The sequence below is a fragment of the Saimiri boliviensis genome, chromosome 1, assembly GCF_048565385.1.
Source record: "Saimiri boliviensis isolate mSaiBol1 chromosome 1, mSaiBol1.pri, whole genome shotgun sequence".
Taxonomy (NCBI): domain Eukaryota; kingdom Metazoa; phylum Chordata; class Mammalia; order Primates; family Cebidae; genus Saimiri; species Saimiri boliviensis.
In genome coordinates this window covers 1,145,047-1,162,747 of record NC_133449.1, presented here as the reverse complement: position 1 = coordinate 1,162,747, position 17,701 = coordinate 1,145,047, and the positions used below count along the sequence as shown (strand labels likewise).

General features: G+C 45.7%; 1 protein-coding gene across 2 annotated transcripts in view; it reads right to left on the bottom strand.

The window, feature by feature from the left end:
- SNTG2 (syntrophin gamma 2) overlaps positions 1 to 17,701 on the bottom strand; it is a 317,220-nt gene that overhangs the window by 106,737 nt on the left and 192,782 nt on the right. For both annotated transcript variants that reach the window (XM_074393375.1, XM_074393377.1), the window contains one exon: positions 10,961 to 11,088. In XM_074393375.1, coding sequence (XP_074249476.1) covers positions 10,961 to 11,088 — 128 coding nt within the window. The remainder of the gene's footprint in view (positions 1 to 10,960; positions 11,089 to 17,701) is intronic.

Here is a 17,701-nt window from a genome sequence, read left to right as displayed (position 1 = left end):
ACTCCTGCTCCTTCTCCTCTCCCCAGGGACCACCTGCCATCATGGGTGGGGTATGGCACTTCAGCGCATGCTGCTTTTCACACCCATGCTGCCTGGCATGTCACCTGATTATACAAGCTGTTCACACACACGGTAGCGGCAGCAATAGCCGTGACAACAGAGGCCTACAGGCCATCGCTTATTACCAGCGGGCTTTGTGTCAGGCTCTGTCCTGAGTAATTTGTTTCAGGTCTGTCTCACCCTCACAGTGATCCTATGAAAGAGGCACTGTCATTTCAACTGCCCAGGGTACAGGATGGTAGTGGGGGCTTGTGCCACTGGCTGGGCCGAATGGCTGAGTGTGGGGACTGGTCCTAAGCATGGGAGCCTCTGGTTCCCACGCTGTGACTGGGGCACTGTGCCATCCATAAAGCCGGATCCGTGGACCCAGGCGCTGCACTGCCTGCAAGGTGGAATCGTTATCTGCATTTACTCTCGGGACGCACAGGCAGCATCCGGGGGCTCAGTGCTGCGTCTCAGTTATCCAACATCAAACAAGCCCAGCTAACTGGCCTCAACCACCAGGTGGGCCACCCCCAGCAACAGGAAGGACAGAGGGTGACCTGTGATTACAACTCTGATTGTAACGAGACTTCACTTTTCATCCAGGTGAAGGCAGGGTGCCTCAGAAGCAGGCAGGACGGGGGTGACCTGTGATCACACCAGGACTTCACTTTTCATCCAGACAAAGGCATTGCTCACAGAACTGTCCCCGAATCTTCTCAGCTTCTCATCGGCCTCTTCTTCTCTTTAAGCCGTTCATTGGGTCCTGGCCCCCAGACACCGGAGTTTCCAGGGCACGTCCCTCCGACCCTGGCTGCCTGCGCTGTCTGCCCTCCAGGCTGTGTGACACAGTGGCAGGTCGTCACTGCACAGCAGCATGTCTACGCTTCCTCACTGTTCTTCACTTCCTTTTTCCATTTCAAAGAATAAAACCTCGACATTAGAAAAGGACACCTGTATCCTGGTGGGCTGCATGAATCAAGAGCGAAAACTATCTGGAATATCACATGGAACAGGTGGAGGCTGCACACCTGACAATTTGCCGGGCAGCAGAAGCCACAGCCGCGCCCTCAAACCCGACACCAAAATCAGCTCCTGTCCCTTGTGTCTCCTGACCCCTGAGACCACAGCTTCCTAAAACCAGATGCTTCGGGGCCAGGACACAGCAGTGATTTCTAGGTAATGTGGGAAAATGTAGAGATTTGTTGCTAAAAGGAAGCCTGGAGCAGGTCCCCCAGGGGGGCGAGAGCCCTAGTGTGCAGGCATGGACGTGGGAGTGGACCTGCCGGGTCTCCCAGGGGCTGGACAGCTGTGCTGCAGGGGGCCTGGGTGAGGGGGAGGTGCTGCCCCCAAGCAGGGGACCTGCAGCGGGGACCTGCAGTGGGGACCGGACAGAACAGGGCCAGAGCAGGCCTTGCAGTCCATGTTTGCTGATCTGAAGACGGCCATATTTTTAAACATCAAGCTCACATTCCAAGCACACATGTGAACATGGGTAGTTCACAGTCCATGACCACGAGGCTCCGCCACCGGTTCTAAAGCGCAGACGTGAGTGGAGCCTCGCCCCACGCTGGGAGATCCCAGGACCGAGTGACAGAAGCGCTAGCGGAGAGAGCCGCCCGGCCGTGGTTCCTGCTAACCGCGGGGGCTTTACGGAAGCACAAAAGCAGTAAAAGCCAACTCTCAAGAGAGCAGCACACGCAGGACGAGCAATCCCACGCCTGGTTCCTCCTGTCTCTGCGTTTCTGCTGCTAATTTTACACCAGGTCAAAACAATGGGCAAAGAATTCTTAGGCCCGTCTCACAAAAGCGTCCTAATTCTTTTCATGCTCCTACATACATCTTTGAAGTTAAATACTTAATTCTTTTGGGAGAAATGAGGAAGGACAACACATAGATTACTAACAGTTGTATTTATAACCAGGATAAAAGAACTAGCTGGCATTTATTCAAAAACGGAATAAGCACTGTGTAAACTACTTTTTAAGCTGCACTGGTTTTAACCCTCACGATCATCCTGTAAAGAAAGTCCTGTTGTTAGAATGTTAGTGATGAGGAAACTGAGGCTTATGTGGATTAATCCATTTTCCCCAGGTGATTTATACGGCCGGAAATGGTAAAGGCAGGGACACACACGCGTGCACACACACACACACAAAGACCTTTATAAAGAGCTCAGTCTCTGATTCACAACCTCAATTCTTAACTAATGAAGAGCCTCTTCTGTACGTGGAAGCCACAGGAGTGGCCACTGCTCATACAGCTCAACGTGTTCCTACGTAAAGCTGCATTTTTCCTATGTGTTTAGGTATTAAACACAACTGCACCTGCTAGAGGGGTCCTGTGAGCTCCAGAAATGTAACTACTCTCGTGACCTGAGTGATCACGGCTTCCTTTCTTCCTCCTGGGATAGAAATGCTGCACCTGAAACCAGCTGTAGAGCAGGTGAGCCGCCGACTCGGAACACCCCAGCCCAGATTTGGAGACTGGGTCCAGTCCAGATAAACACAAAAGTCTCTACACCAGGAACTACTCAGCCAGGAGAATGTTTGCTTTACCTGAGTATGAGTGAGGTGCAGGGAATGTGGAGTGCATTCTGTAGATACCGCTGAGGGTTCCATCTGTACCTCTTCCTCCCATGCTGGGCACCAGCATCTGAGGGGCCCTGGAACACTGGGTGAGGGGCCTGGAAGGCAGAGCCTGGGGAGATTTGGTCTCTGGGGTTAGCACAGAGCAGGTAACAGAGGGGTGGCCATGCAGCAGAGGAGGGAGAGGAGGATGAGGAGCCTGGGAGGCCAGGTTAAGGGTCAAGGGCCAAGGGTCAGGTGCATGCCCAGGACTGTGCCCCAGGCAGAGGCACAGACAGAAGAAAAAATGAAACTAAATCCAGCTTTTGAAGAGTATGACCAATAGTAATTGAAAAGTTTGGCCTAATTCCTAAAAGTGGGGTTTCCCTAGCAACTCTCATCCTCAGGTCTGGGGTCAAATTCCCAGTGCATTGAATGTGGCTCCCCAAATTTCCAGTATTGAAATGCTGGCCCCGGAGGCAGTGGTGCTGAAAGGTGGAGCCTTTGAGAAGTGAGGAGGTCCTGAGGGTAGAGCCCGATGCGGTCTGTGCCCTTAAAAGAGTGGAGGCCCTGGAGACCCTCATGCCTTCCTCCACAGAGACAGCCTGATGGGGTCTGTGTCCTTACAGAAGCCCAGGAGACCCTCATGCTTCCTCCACGTGGAGACACAGAAGGTGCTGTCTGCAACTCAGGACAGTCCCTAGCCAGACTGACCACCTGACCTTGGGCCTGTGGCCTCCAGAGCTTGAGGGATGCGTGCGTGCTGTGGAAGGCCGTCCATCTGTGGACCTGGCCTGTGGCCTCCAGAGCTTGAGGGTCGCCTGCGTGCTGTGGAAGGCTGCCCATCTGTGGACCTGGCCTGTGACCTCAGAGCTTGAGGGATGCCTGTGGGCTGTGGAAGACCGCCCATCCATGGAACTGGGCTACGGCAGCCCACGCTGACTGAAACGAAGACTTCAGAGCCAGGTTGGCATGCCAAGGCCAAGTACACCCTGGAGGTCTCGTGCCTCTAGAACCTTCTCCATCCATTCTTTCCACGAGACACTCCTGGTTCCTCCCTGCCCGGAGATTAGTTTGGCCCAATGCAAATGATGTCACTGATAGTTCTTCCTTTTCAGCAGCAGGAAAACTCCGTGACTTTGGTTCATGTTTAGTTGTAATGGTGAGGCTGCCCAGAAATCCAGGTGAGAGGGTCATGGTAAAACGACTCTGGCCACAGATGTGGGTGTGGGGCTGGGAGTGCAGGGATCCCAGGATGCTCTGAGGACCAGACGCAGTTGGGAGATATGCAGGATTGGCACCCGGGCAGCAGGCAGGCCAGGGAAAGGCCCTCCATCACTGTGCTATGTTCATCTATAGCAATCGAGCTCCTCCAGCCATCCAGCTCCTTCAGCCATCCAGGACCTCCAGCCATCCAGCTCCTCCAGCCATCCAGCTGCTCCAGCCATCCAGCACCTCCAGCCTTTCAGCTCCTTGGCTTAAAAAGCCTTTCCTGTTCATTTTCATCACAAGCCCTGAAAGCCTATTAGATCTCCACACACAAAGGAAAGAAAAATGAATGTTTAAAGTGGACAACTTTTTATGAATTTATCTCGCTCGGATACAAAGTAAAGATCTTAATGTCCAAAAGCAGAAACTTTGCAGTATCTTTTCCTAGAGAGGGCACTAATCCCTTACAGTTAAAATGAGAAAAATAAATAATCCTCAGAGATGAAAAGAAAAGATGCTCGACTGAGGGGCTGCAGATGAAGAAAAACAGACAGAAAGACACAGAGACAGGCAAAGACAGAGACAGACAGAGACAGAGATAGAGTCAGAGATAGACAGAGACAGAGACAAAAACAGACACAGAGGGACAGAGACAGAGATAGAGACAGAGGAACAGAGACAGACAGAGAGAGCAGAGACAGAAAAACAAAGAGACAGAGACAGACGAACACCCAGGGAATCTCAGAAGCAGCGTCACACAGTGTGTTGGGGACCCCTCCCCCAGAGAAAGTGTAACGGAGCCTGGAGAAGTGAGCTGGAGAACGACTCAGGTGTAGAATGAACAGCGCTGATCAATGATTCTCAAGAGCAATGCTGAGTTCCCAGGAAAGAAAGTTTTCAGAAAATGTAAAGATAGTGTATTGAGAAAGAAAACAGCAGCCCTGTCACCAGCTAGTGGCCAACAGGGTTGTGAGGTTCCTCTGAAAAACACAGAGACCCACTCATCATCAACCTCAGACCGGGGCTCTCCAGAGACACGAGGGAACAAGACGGGCAGGGGCAGGGGACGCACGCGATGCCATCCAGCCACAAAGCCCCCACGGGTCCCCGGCCAGCTGCTGGGCTGAGGGAGGGGCCGCTGCCCCCACAAGCCTGGCCTGGCTCCCACCACCTCCTGTCTCATGCTCCTGGATGGAAATTAAGCCAGATGCTGCCCACGCAGCCCATGCACTGCTGGCACCAGTGCAGCCCACGCGCTGATCTCCTGGCCCTTCCTAGAACCACCCAACACAGTCCAAACACCACAGCAAGCCCCTGTACTGAGGTGCCACAGCCGCCAGGACGCTGTCTCCCTGGAAGCCCAGGCAGGGCTCCCCTGTGTGGGGGACACACAAGCTCAGAGCATTGAGTGCTGTGCTCTCGGGATGAACCAACTCCAGAAAATTCACCACAGAACTCTTTCTGTGAAGGGATTCTGCAAATGCAATCACCTTCTCAACTCAGCCAACCTTGAGTTAGGGAGCTTTATGCAGGGGTGCAGCCTGAACACATGGCCCTTTACATCTGCGTCTAGTGGTCAGAGTGAAGGAAGTCACAGATCAGAGGCTCATGGGGTTACCTGTTACCTGCTGCTGACTTGAGGGCAGAGAGTGACAAGATAAAGATGCACTCTCGCCACTTCTACTCAACACAGTACTAAAAGTGCTAGCAAGAACAGTTAGGAAAAAGAAATAAAGGCATCCAAATAGGAGGAAAAAATAAGTGAAATTGTCTCTGTTTGCTGATGACATAAGCTTATACATAGAAAACACTAAAGCCTCAAAAAAAACCTGTTAGACCTACTAAAGGGATTTAGAAAATTTGCAGGATATGAAACAACATTCAGAAATCAGTAGTATTTTGCACTAACAATGAACTATACAAAAGAGGAATTAATTAAGAAAACAATCCCATTTACAATAGCATAAAAATATAAGATACCTAGGAGTAAATTTAATGAAAGAGATGAAAGATGTGTACAATGAAAAATAACAGCATTGATAAAGGAAATTGTAGATGACACACAAAAAAATGGAAGGATATATCCTGCATTCATGGATTGGAAGACTTAATGTTGTTAAGATACCATACTACTTAAAATGATATAATGATATACAAATCCTATGAAGTCTCTATCAAATCCTAATGGTATTTTTCACAGAAAAAGAAAATACAATCCTAAAATGTATATGGAACCATAAAAGATTCTGAATAGCCAACCTATCTTGATCATAAAAAGCAAAGATGCAGGCATCACACTATGTGATTTCAAAAGATATTACAAAGCTATAATAATAAAAACAGCAACATACAAGCATAAACACAGATATACTGACCAATGGAATAGAATACAAAGCCAGAAATAAACCCATAGATCTAAGATCAATTTATTTCAATAAAAGTGCCAAAAAATATATTATGGAAAATGACAGTCTCTTCCAGATATGGTGTTCAGAGAATTGAATATCTACACGTGGAAGAATGAAACTAGACCCTTATCTCACATCATATACAAAAATAAACTCAAAATGGATTAAGGACTTAAATGTAAGACCTGAAACTACAAAACTACTAAAATAAAATATACAAGAAAAGCTTCATGACTTTGATTTGGCTAATAATTTCTTGACTATGATCCAAAAGCACAGGTGACAGAAGAAACAATAGTATTTTTGTGAGTTTTGCATGTTCGCTGCGTGTCTGCATGGGTTTTTTTTTAAGCATTCTGACTTCCTCCCCATGCAAATGTGCAGAGAAGGTTAATTGCTGTGTCCACATGGCCCCAGGCTGAGTGATGTGGGTGTGTGTGAGCCGTCCTGCATCCTTCCCAGGTGCCCACTTTGAGACCTGAGCTTCCAGCACAGACTTGTCTCCCCAACCCTGAACGAAATAACTGGGTAACTAAGAATCTTACTTGTTTTTTAAATTAATCTTTATTAAATGTATGTATAACTCACATTTATTTCAATGTTTAATATTTGAAGTGTTTTGGTCATTATTTAGAAGTTTGGTGATGTTTCGTAACCAAAAGTATGCTGGAGGAATCTAAGTCTTATTTATAGCTATCAGTCTATGGGAATATTGGTTTCTTTATACATCATTTTACTCCAAGTCGCAGTTTCTGAGAATTGATCAGTGATGTTAATAGAGTATGTACTGTATTGTATATTTCAAAATTGCTAAAAGAGTAGATTTTAAATATTCTCACTACAAAAATGCTAAAGACGTGATGTGACTGATAATGCTAATTCACTTGATTTAATTAATCCAAAATGTAAACATGTATTAAAACATAACATGGTACTTTAGTTATATATATTATTATCTGTCCATTTTTAGAAGGAACCCAGAAGGTGCTGGTTATAAATTGAGGTCCCACACCTGGACAAGGACAGAGTCAGAGGTGACACCAGGATGCTGGCTTCCAAACTCTTCTCCTATTTATGTTTCCATTATAGGATATCTGAAGATTCCTCCTGGGCTACAGCTTACAGCTTTTGTTTTAAGATTCCAAAACCTGTTTGATTTAGAATTGACAATTTCTAAACTTGTTCCCTACCGTCCCCGGACTAAGGAACCCTCAGGAGAAGATAGACAAGAATTTTAGAATTCCACTCATCTATCAACACACTCAAGTCTCTTCTCATCTATTTTAAAATGTGACCTGGGGAGCTTACAGGTAAGATGGAACTAAGAACAGCATCTCAGCCTCTAAATCGGACTTTAAACACAATTGTGTTTCAGAACAAACAGGTTTTATAAAATTCATAGCTTGAGCCCTTATGTGTTTTATGATTTGCCCTTTCCTGTCCATACTAAGTCTTGCTTAAAATTGTAAAAAAGTCAGCAAAGCTAGTAAGATACATTTGCCTTTATAAAACAACATATTCTTGCCTTATGAAAAATTATAAACCTTTCGAGTTGCTGTTACAGTGTGTATTGGTCTGTTCTCATACAGCTATAAAGAAGTCCCTGAGACTGGGTAATTATAAAGAAAAGAAGCCTAACCGGTTCACCGTTCTGCTGGCTACAAAGGAAGCATGGTGGCTTCTGCATCTATGGAAGCCTCAGGAAACTTCCAATCGTGATGGAAGGCAGAGGGTGGGCGAGACACCTTACCTGGTAAAAGCAGAAGCAAGAGAGCGCGAGCGTGGGGAAGTGCCACAAGGGTTAAAATGACCAGATCTAGGAGAATCCACTCACTCTCAGAAGTGCAGCACCAGGGGAGTTTTGCTAGCCCATTCATGAGAATCCATTCCATGATCTAATCACCTCCTACCAGACCTCACCTCCAACACTCGGGAAGGCATTTCTACATGAGGTTTGGGTGAGGACAGAGATCCAAACCAGATCAGTGTGTGATAGCTTTTGTAACAGAAAAGGAATCTGAGGCTCACGCAGGCAGCTGACTTCTCAGGTTCCATTTCATTCTCCTGGATGTCGTATATTTATCCCAATGATTATGGCATGAGCAGCTTAGTGGGTCAGAATATTGTATAGCCAAGAATAACACATGTGTTTCTACATGTTCTCAAGCTGCTAAAGTGGATGGGCAAGTCTGTATTTAGCTAAGAATTACTAGTGACATGCTGTGGCTGTGTCCCCACCCAAATCTCATCTTGAACTGTAGCTCCTATAATCCCCACGTGCCATGGGAGGGCCCTGGTGGGAGGTCACTGAGTCGTGGGGGTGGCTTTTTCCCCCTGCTGTTCTTGTGATGCTGAGTAAGTCTCACGAGATCTGATGGTTTATAAAGGGCAGTTCCCCTGACCTGCTCTTCCCTGCTGCCACATAAGATGTGCCTCTGCTCCTCCTTCACCTTTCACAATGATTGTGAGGTCTCCCCAGTCATGTGGAACTGTGAGTCCACTAAACCTCTTTTTCTTTATAAGTCACCCAGTCTCGGGTATGTCTGCACAGCAGTATGAAAATGGACGAGTATAACTAGAGATGCTGTCCTGTCCTCAGCGTGGAGACATTTCATCTTACGACCTGAATTCATCTTACACCAAAGCTAGAATGGCCAATCTTCATCACATTCAATAGCAGATGGGCTAGAAAGTGTTTGATGCAATCCAGTGGCTCTGTTTCTCTAAAAACCCATTTAATTTAGATACATTAATAGGCAAATGTCATATCGTGCACTTTATCCTTCTTTGTCAAGACAGATACATGCCCAGATCTCTACTTGGTTCCCAAATTAGCTAATCCCAAATCAAAGAAACAGGTTGCAAGAAAGCCACATGCATACATTCTAAAAGGAATTCACAGTGACGTACCAACAATTAAAACATTTTGCCATATTTTACAAATGGCTATTTACCTATCCATCTATCTATATCTCTGTAATCTATCTATATTTCAGCCCCTCTATCACTCCAATAATTCATCTGTATATTCACAGTGATATGTCATTTAATGATGGGATACATTCTGAGAGATGTGTCATTAGGTGATTTTGTCCTTGTGTTTACATCGCAGGGTGCACTTACAGAAACCTAGATGATACAGGCCACCGCACGCCTAGGCATATGGTGTAGCCTCTTGCTTTGAGGCTACAAACCTGTACAACACGGGACTGTGCTGAATACTTACACAACTATAACACAACAGTATCTGTGTATCTAAGCACATCTAAACATAGAGAAGTGAAAGTAAACATACGGTATAAAAGTTAAAACATGACACACCTGTGCAGGCCACTCCCCATGAACAGAGCCTTCAGGACTGGAAGTCGTTCTGGGAGAACCCATGAGTGAGGAGTGAGTGAAGGTCAAGCTCAGGACTCTACCATATCCTTTTACCTGACTGGCAGTGCAGTAGTTTTGTTTACGTCAGCATCACCACAAACACGTGAGTCACACTTTCCACTGTGAGGTTACGATGGCTGACGTCACCAGGCAACAGGAATTTTTCAGCTCCGTTACAATCTAATGGGACCACCATGCTACATGTGGCCTGTCCCTGACCAAAACATTATTATGCAGAACATTATCTGTCTATCCATCCATCCATCCATCCACCCATCCATCCATCCATCCATCCATCTACTTTATCTATCATCGCTCTTTCTATCCACCCTTATGAATCTGTCTACCTGTCTTTCCACTCTTCTAGCAAGATTCATATCTTTTACTAAGTTTGTCTCCCTTTACCAAAGAAAGGCACAAATCTAAACATCAGCTTACTGTCCCTGTTCCTGCAGCAGGATCATAAACATTCTTCCGCAGACGTGAACATCCTTTGTGGAGGCTGTACAGCTAATACCAATTAACGTAGAAAATCTTAAGTATGACCCTTGATGAAAAGCACTGTTTGCTAGACTCTTCCTTCCATTTAAGGACCACTAGGTGAATTTCAGGTTGTACTGTCTGCTCGCCACACACTACAGCCACACACATTCATACAGATCACACACACTTTAAGAAGTATAGTGCTCAATTTTTTTTTTAAAGCATTTCCTTTGCTGACAGAAGGTTTGCTACCTCTACACATCTGTCTTAAGAATGAAAAAGGAAATTCACCAACTCATTACTTCTGGGCCTTTCCACAGTGATTAAATAGCACAATTAGCCAAGCATGTTTTTCTACTCAAAAAGCTATAGAAACATTAATCTTTTTATCTTTGAAAAGTTACATCTTTGAAATTATTTAATTAACCAAGCTCGCAAACTAGTTAGCATTTATTTAACGTAGGTGCTGGTCAAACCCTCTCATTTTATTACTGAAGAAAAAGAGGCCCATGGAGTTTAAATGTCATTTGTAGAATCATCTGAGACTTGGACAAGAAGGCAGTCTTTACTTCCAGCCTAATTCTGTTAGCATTTAAGACTAAAAATAGAATTTCTTTTTCTAATGACTGTCTCATGAGAAGTAGCTTGCCCTAGATAGAGCTATTCCCAGTGATACATTCACTGTTCTGAGAGCTGACTTCTCATTTTCTTTTGATCTTTAACTTGTTTTTTCCAACGCTGACTCTACCAGAGACAGCAGGCGCACCTGCTAACACCACAGTCAAGCGCTCTGGAGCAGCCAGTGGCCTGTGGGACTGGCAGAGGTGCCCACTTCACCACATTTTCCCGACGCAGACAACGGTCACACACCTGAACTTTTCCGTTCCGGCTTTGTACCTGGAGATGCGAGCCATGAAGAGGGGCACAGACAAAGCGTCCAGCCAGCGCTTCTCGTACCTCGGGTCCTTAGCTATGGGCGAGGAAGGCGATGGCAGAGCCTGTGCAGAAGAAAGGAGAACGGAGCGTCACAGAGGCAGGGGGGCTGCAAACACCTGGAATGCCGAGCTCGGGTCCAACACATTTCAGCCAATAAAAAGCAGGTGAGATCGTTTCTCAAAGATTCGGAAGAAGTCAGCGCTCTTCTACCTGGATTTAAGAAATTTTCTCCATTTTCTTCTTTTTTTTTTAAGTTAAAGGTTTTTCTTATTAATTCAGCTTTAGATGTAGTTAAAAATGAGTACATGCACATGACATCCTTCTGATAAATTTATGCTAAAAGAATTAAGCGGCCTAAAAGGAATGAAGAGCTATTTATTTTTTATAACTATTTCCTACTTCATATTTAATTTATGCAATTACCCAAAACCTGTTTCTTCTTCTTCTTATTATTATTATTATACTTTAAGTTCTGGGATACATGTGCAGAACGTGCAGGTTACATAGGTATACATGTACCATGGCAGTTTGCTGCATCCATCAATCCTTCATCTACACTAGCTATTTCTCCTAATGCTATCCCTCCCCTAGCCCCGCACCCCAACAAGCCCCAGTGTGTGATTTTCCCCTCCCTGTGTCCATGTGTTCTCACTGTTCGACTCACATGTATGAGTGAGAACATGCACTGTTTGTTTTTCTGTTCCTGGGTTAGTTTGCTGAGAATGATGGTTTCCAGCTTCATCTATGTCTCTGCAAAGGACATGAACTCATCTTTTTATGGCTGCATAGTATTCCACGGTGTATATGTGTCACATTTTCTTTCTTTTTTTAATTGTACTTTAGGCTCTGGGGTTCATGTGCAGATCCTGCAGGACTGTTTATTTTCTAACTGCCTATTGCACCAAAGAGAGGAAGCTGAAGGGAAGGAGGAGGAGAGGAGAGGCCCAAATCTGGAGGAAAAGTTGCAGGTGCAGCACTGGGCTCAGTGCACAGAGACCAGGAGAAAGACATAAAACCAGAACCAACCTGAAATGTCCTGTCAGCCAGTTTCGGTCTAGAGACACATGACAGAGTGGCTGCTAACATCCCAGCGGCGTCCAGGTCACGGGTCTGCCTTATACTGGGTGGCAATGACCCTCTGTCAGTGGTCGGAGCCGGGCCCAGATGGAAAAGTGGGGAGGCCTCAGTGGGTCTGCGGCTCTTGAGAGGAAGCTGGTCTGAGAAGGGGAAGGAGCCACACAACCACCACAGCACCACGCAGAAGCCCCGCGAGCGTCCAACAACGAAAGGGTCAGAAGGTGGTGCCGGCCCACAGGACGCACCCGTATCCCACTCCACGTTCTCAAAGGGGAGCCTCCGCTGCCTAAGCCATCTTGACCTCAGAGCCCGGCTCGCTATGAATGAGCCAGGTGCTACCACCCCAGCCACTGGCATGGATGCAACTCACAGGTGTGCCCCACACTCACGGGGGTCACCCACACTCACGGGTGTGCCCCACACTCACGGGGGTCACCCACACTCATGGGTGTGCCCCACACTCACAGGGGTCACCCACACTCACAGGGGTCACCCACACTCACGGGGGTCACCCACACTCATGGGTGTGCCCCACTCACAGTGTCACCCATACTCAGGGGTGTGTCCCACACTCACAGGGGTCACCCACACTCAAGGGTGTCACCCGCACTCACGGGTGTGAACTGCACTCATGGGTGTGACCCACACTCACGGGTGTGCCCCACACTCATGGGTGTCACCCACACTCAGGTGTGCCCCACACTCACAGGGGTCACCCACACTCACAGGGGTCACCCACACTCAAGGGTGTGCCCCACACTCACAGGGGTCACCCACACTCAAGGGTGTGCCCCACACTCACAGGGGTCACCCACACTCACACACAGGCTCCACACTCATGAGATATTTCTGCTGTTTCAATTTGCTTCAGTGGCTACCGGAAACACCAAGCCTGAGCCCCAGGCTCTGTGGACCCAAGTGTCCAGGGACGGTCATGCCTGGAATCTTAGCATCTGTCTGCAGGATTTTCTGTAAGCAGCGAGGCCATGAGAAAACAGACCTGGGCTTTCGGAGGCTCAAGGGTGGTGTGAGTGTCTTTCCTCCCTGCTTGTTCATGAGTATTAAGCTGCTGAATGTCCACGATGTATCAGGATGTTCTTTGAGACTTCATGTAACAGCATTCATCATACATTGGTTAATCCGCAACTTAGAGAGCAAACCCTGTCCACCTCAAGTCTCCTCTGCGGTCAGCTTTACCTACCAAAAAATAATGTCCCTAAGCATTCTGTGCAGCTGAACTGCCAATGGTTGGTTTGCAGTGACAGGAGACGGGGGCTGCTCCCCAGGGCTTCACTGGAGATCCCTGGGACTCGTAGGCCTTGCTTCCATGTGGATGAGGTTTCCATAAGACTTTCTGCACACTGCTCACACTTAATAAAGGTGCTGATTTATTTCTCATCTTTGCTAATATATTAGCCCCTTCCTCATTCTCCTCCACCTCAAATCATCTTTGCATCCCTGCCCTAGGATTTTAGACGAAGGGCCTCTCACTCAGCACAGGTGGGAGGGGAGAGAATGGCCACTGGGGAGGGTCGGAGCATCGCACAGAAGAGGCGGCATCGCCATCTACAGATGTGTCAGAAAGCGGAACGAAAACTCACACAGCCAGAGGCTGGCTTTGGGTTATCATCCTAACATTGCTTCTCTATGTTTATTAATTCCATGCCAATAGCTCAATGGCAAAAGTGGCAATATTGGAACCTCTGAAGTCTGAGCTGAATTTTGCAGATATTCATTCGCTGTTAGCCTTTTCTGTTACACTCTGACATCTGGTAAAGTTTCCCCTTTGTGCATGCACGAGAACAGCCCTGCAATGCCTTCGGATCACCTGCTATGCATTTCACATTAGCTCTGCTGAAATGGCACTTGTCTACACAGAATGCTGCAACCTGTGTAAGAATTCATCACAAATGATTGCATACTGCAGCATGCTTTTTGCTGTCACGTCAATGTTAAATGTGGTATTTGCAGACACAATACTAACCCTGCGCCACAGCATTCACCCCGTCACGGTGTGTGTGTGTTGCCACGTACACTATGCTCCTGTTGCTGATTCAAAGTTTGCGGCAGTGTGCTGTTTTCAGAGACACTAGAACCATACTGTAAAACCACCACTTAAAACTGCTTTGGGGATTCTACTATACAATACAGAATATTTTTTTAAAAATAGTATGGATCCTTTCATAAAATCAGTTGAAGATTACCTTTCAAAAGTGTAGGATCAGAGAGATTCAAGATGGCTGATCACTAGCAGCTCGGGATTGTAGCTCTCAGCAAAAGCGCGGAGAACGAGAGGACGCCGCACTTTCAGGTGAATTTTTGTTGCTCACGCATCAGGAGATTCCCAGCAGAGGAGCCCCACGGGTCGCCAGCGCGACTCTTGTGGCCAGTGAGGTGGTTTTGCCACTGCCTCGGTGTGGCGGTTCTTGGTGCAGATTCAGAAAAGCACCATCAGTCTTAATGCCGCCGTTCTGGCCAGCGCAGTGGGTTGCTCAGATTTTAGCGCTGGGAATCAACAAATCGGACGTCCACTCAGAAACCCAATTACAAAGATGGTAATTATAAAGACCACAGATGGATAAATTTATAATGAAGAGAAGAAACCAGCCTAAAAAGGCTGAAAATATCCAAAATCAGAACGCCTCTCCCTCAGCAGCAGATCACAGTTCCTCATCAGCAACGGAACAAGGCCTGATGGAGAACGAGTGTGTTCCATTAACAGAAGTAGGCTTCAAAAGGTGGATGATAAAAAATTTCTGTGAGTTAAAAGAACTTGTTCTCACCCAACGCAAAGAAACTAAGAACTCTGAAAAAAGGTTTGATGAAATGTTAACAAGAATACACAATTTAGAGAGAAATATAAGTGAATTAATGGAGCTGAAAAACGCAACACGAGAACTTCACGAAGTATGCACAAGTTTTAACAGCTGAATTGACCACGCAGAAGAAAGGATATCAGAGGCCGAAGACTAACTTAATGAAATAAAATGAGAAGACAAAATTAGAGAAAAAGGGATAAAAAGGAACGAGCAAAGTCTCCAAGAAATACGGGACTATGTGAAAAGACCTAATCTATGTTTGATAGGTGTACCTGAATGTGATGAAGAGAATGAATCCAAGTTGGAAAATATTCTTCAGGATATTATTCAGGAAAACTTTACCAACCTAGCAAGGCAGGACAATATTCAACTCTAGGTAATATAGAGACCACCACAAAGATATTCCTCAAAAAACCAACCCCAAGGCACATAATCGTCAGATTCACCAGGGTTGAAATGAAGGAGAAAATGCTAAGGGCAGCCAGAGAGAAAGGTCGGGTTATCCACAAAGGGAAGCCTATCAGACTCACAGCAGATCTCTCAGCAGAAACCCTACAAGCCAGAAAAGAGTGGGGACCAGTATTCAACATTCTTAAAGAAAATAACCTTCAACCCAGAATTTTACATCCAGCCAAACTAGCTTCATAAGTGAAGGGAAAATAAAATCTTTTGTGAACAAGCAAACACTCAGAGATTTCATTACCACCAGGCCTGCTTTACAAGAGCTTCTGAAAGAACCATTACACATAGAAAGGAACAAACAGTATTAGCCTTTCCAAAAATACACCAAAAAGTAAAAAGAGCATCTACATAATCAAGAATTTACATCAACTAATGGGCAAAACAGCCAGCTAACATTAAATGGCAGTATTAAACTCACATATGTTATTATTAATTCTAAATTTAAATCGATTAAATTCCCCAATCCAAAGACACAGACAGGCAAAAAGAGCCAAAACCGATCGGTATGCTGCATCCAGACCCATCTCACACACAAGGATACACAAAGACTCAAAACAAAGGGATGGAGAAAGATTTACCAACCAAATGGATAGCAAAAATAAATAAATAAATAAAAAGCAGGCGTTGCAATTCTCACCTCTGATAAAATAGTCTTTAAAGCAACAAAGACCATAAGAAGCAAAGAAGGACATTATATAATGATAAAAGGATCAATGCAACAAGAAGAGCTAAAGATCCTAAATATATGCGCACCCAATACAGAAATACCTAGATAGATAAGACTTATAAAGAGACCTAGACTCCCATACAATAATAGTGGGAGACTTCAACATCACTATTAGACAGATCAACGAGACAGAAAATTAACAACGATATCCAGGATTTGAACTCTGATCTGGAACAAGTAAACTCAATTAACATTTACAGAACTCTCCACTTTAAATACACAAAATATACACTCTTATCAGCACCACATCATACCTACTTATGGGTTTAAATGAAATATTGGTTGGCTATTTGTTATTTTCTTCCTTCATTTTTTTTTTGTCTCTATCATTAAGCACAATATAGGCATACTCATTTTTAGACTGCATTCTAGCCTGGGCAATAAAGCAACACCCCGTTCTCTCTCCCACTTCCTCTTCCTTTCTTCCTCTCCTTCATTCTTTTTTTATTTATTTTTTAATTTTATTATTCTTTCTTTCTTCCTTTTTTTTTCTTTTTTCTTTTCTTTTTTTAAAAATGTAGGATCAAAAGCAACTCCTTACTAAGAAAACCCACTTTTTCTTTATAAAATCAGGCTGCTTGCGGAGCTTGCTGGCACAGCTTCACATCCAGACTGTGGACTTTTATGGGAGGCTTTTCCTCCTTCCTTATTCCGAGTTATGCTTTCACTCAGACGCCACCGATAAACCCTGAAATTCATGTCCCATTGAATGTACTTTCCTCTGGAAAAGTACTTTGCACAATCTGGAGAAAATATTTTCCATAATCTAGCAGTTAGGGGAGAAGCCAGGTCTCTGTGAGCTAATGCTTCAGTCAGCAGGTCAGATGCTCCCACCTCGTGAGGGTCAAGGAGAAGGGACATGCCAGGGTTGCCCCTCTGCAGCGCCTTCCTCTCCCGCTGCCCGGCACACCCAGCTGTTTGCTCTCTGCTGTCAAGCTGGGCACTGACACTGGAGGAAACGCCTCCAGCTTCCTCTCCTGAGGAGAACACCATGTGAAGGGTACCCAGACAGGCCTTCTGGTCCTGTGCCTGCCTCCCACACAGGCATCTCCAAAGCTGGCTCAAGGCCTCAGGTAGGCGCCACTCATCTGAGCAAACCCCACTCTGAGGGAATTCATGTCCTGCAGAAAGCAGAGCTTCATGATTCTCACCTTGGTCCCAAATCTTACATCAACTCAATAGCTTGCAGATATAATGAGGCACATCCCTACCAGCCAACCGCGAACCCTATAGCTTTTTTGTCATCTTGCTGCTTATGACAGGAATGCAGAGCTCAGCATCTCCAGGGTTGCAAAAGCCATCTGCATCTATCCATGGCAGTGGAAACCCATTTTAGATGAGAACATGTTTTCCTCTATTTAATTTACAATGAAGTCAAAAGTTGCCAAAGAACTGACCCCAAAAGACCATCCTGTAGCATTTATATATGACTAAGCAACCAACTCACAGGGCATTTACTATGAAATGCCACAATTATGATTAGATTGCTAATCAAAAAATTAGAGAAAAATATCTCCCAATATGTTGAATGTAGACAAGAATTAGAAGAGAGGATTGGAACTAAAGATGCCAGCCACAGGCATTTCGAAG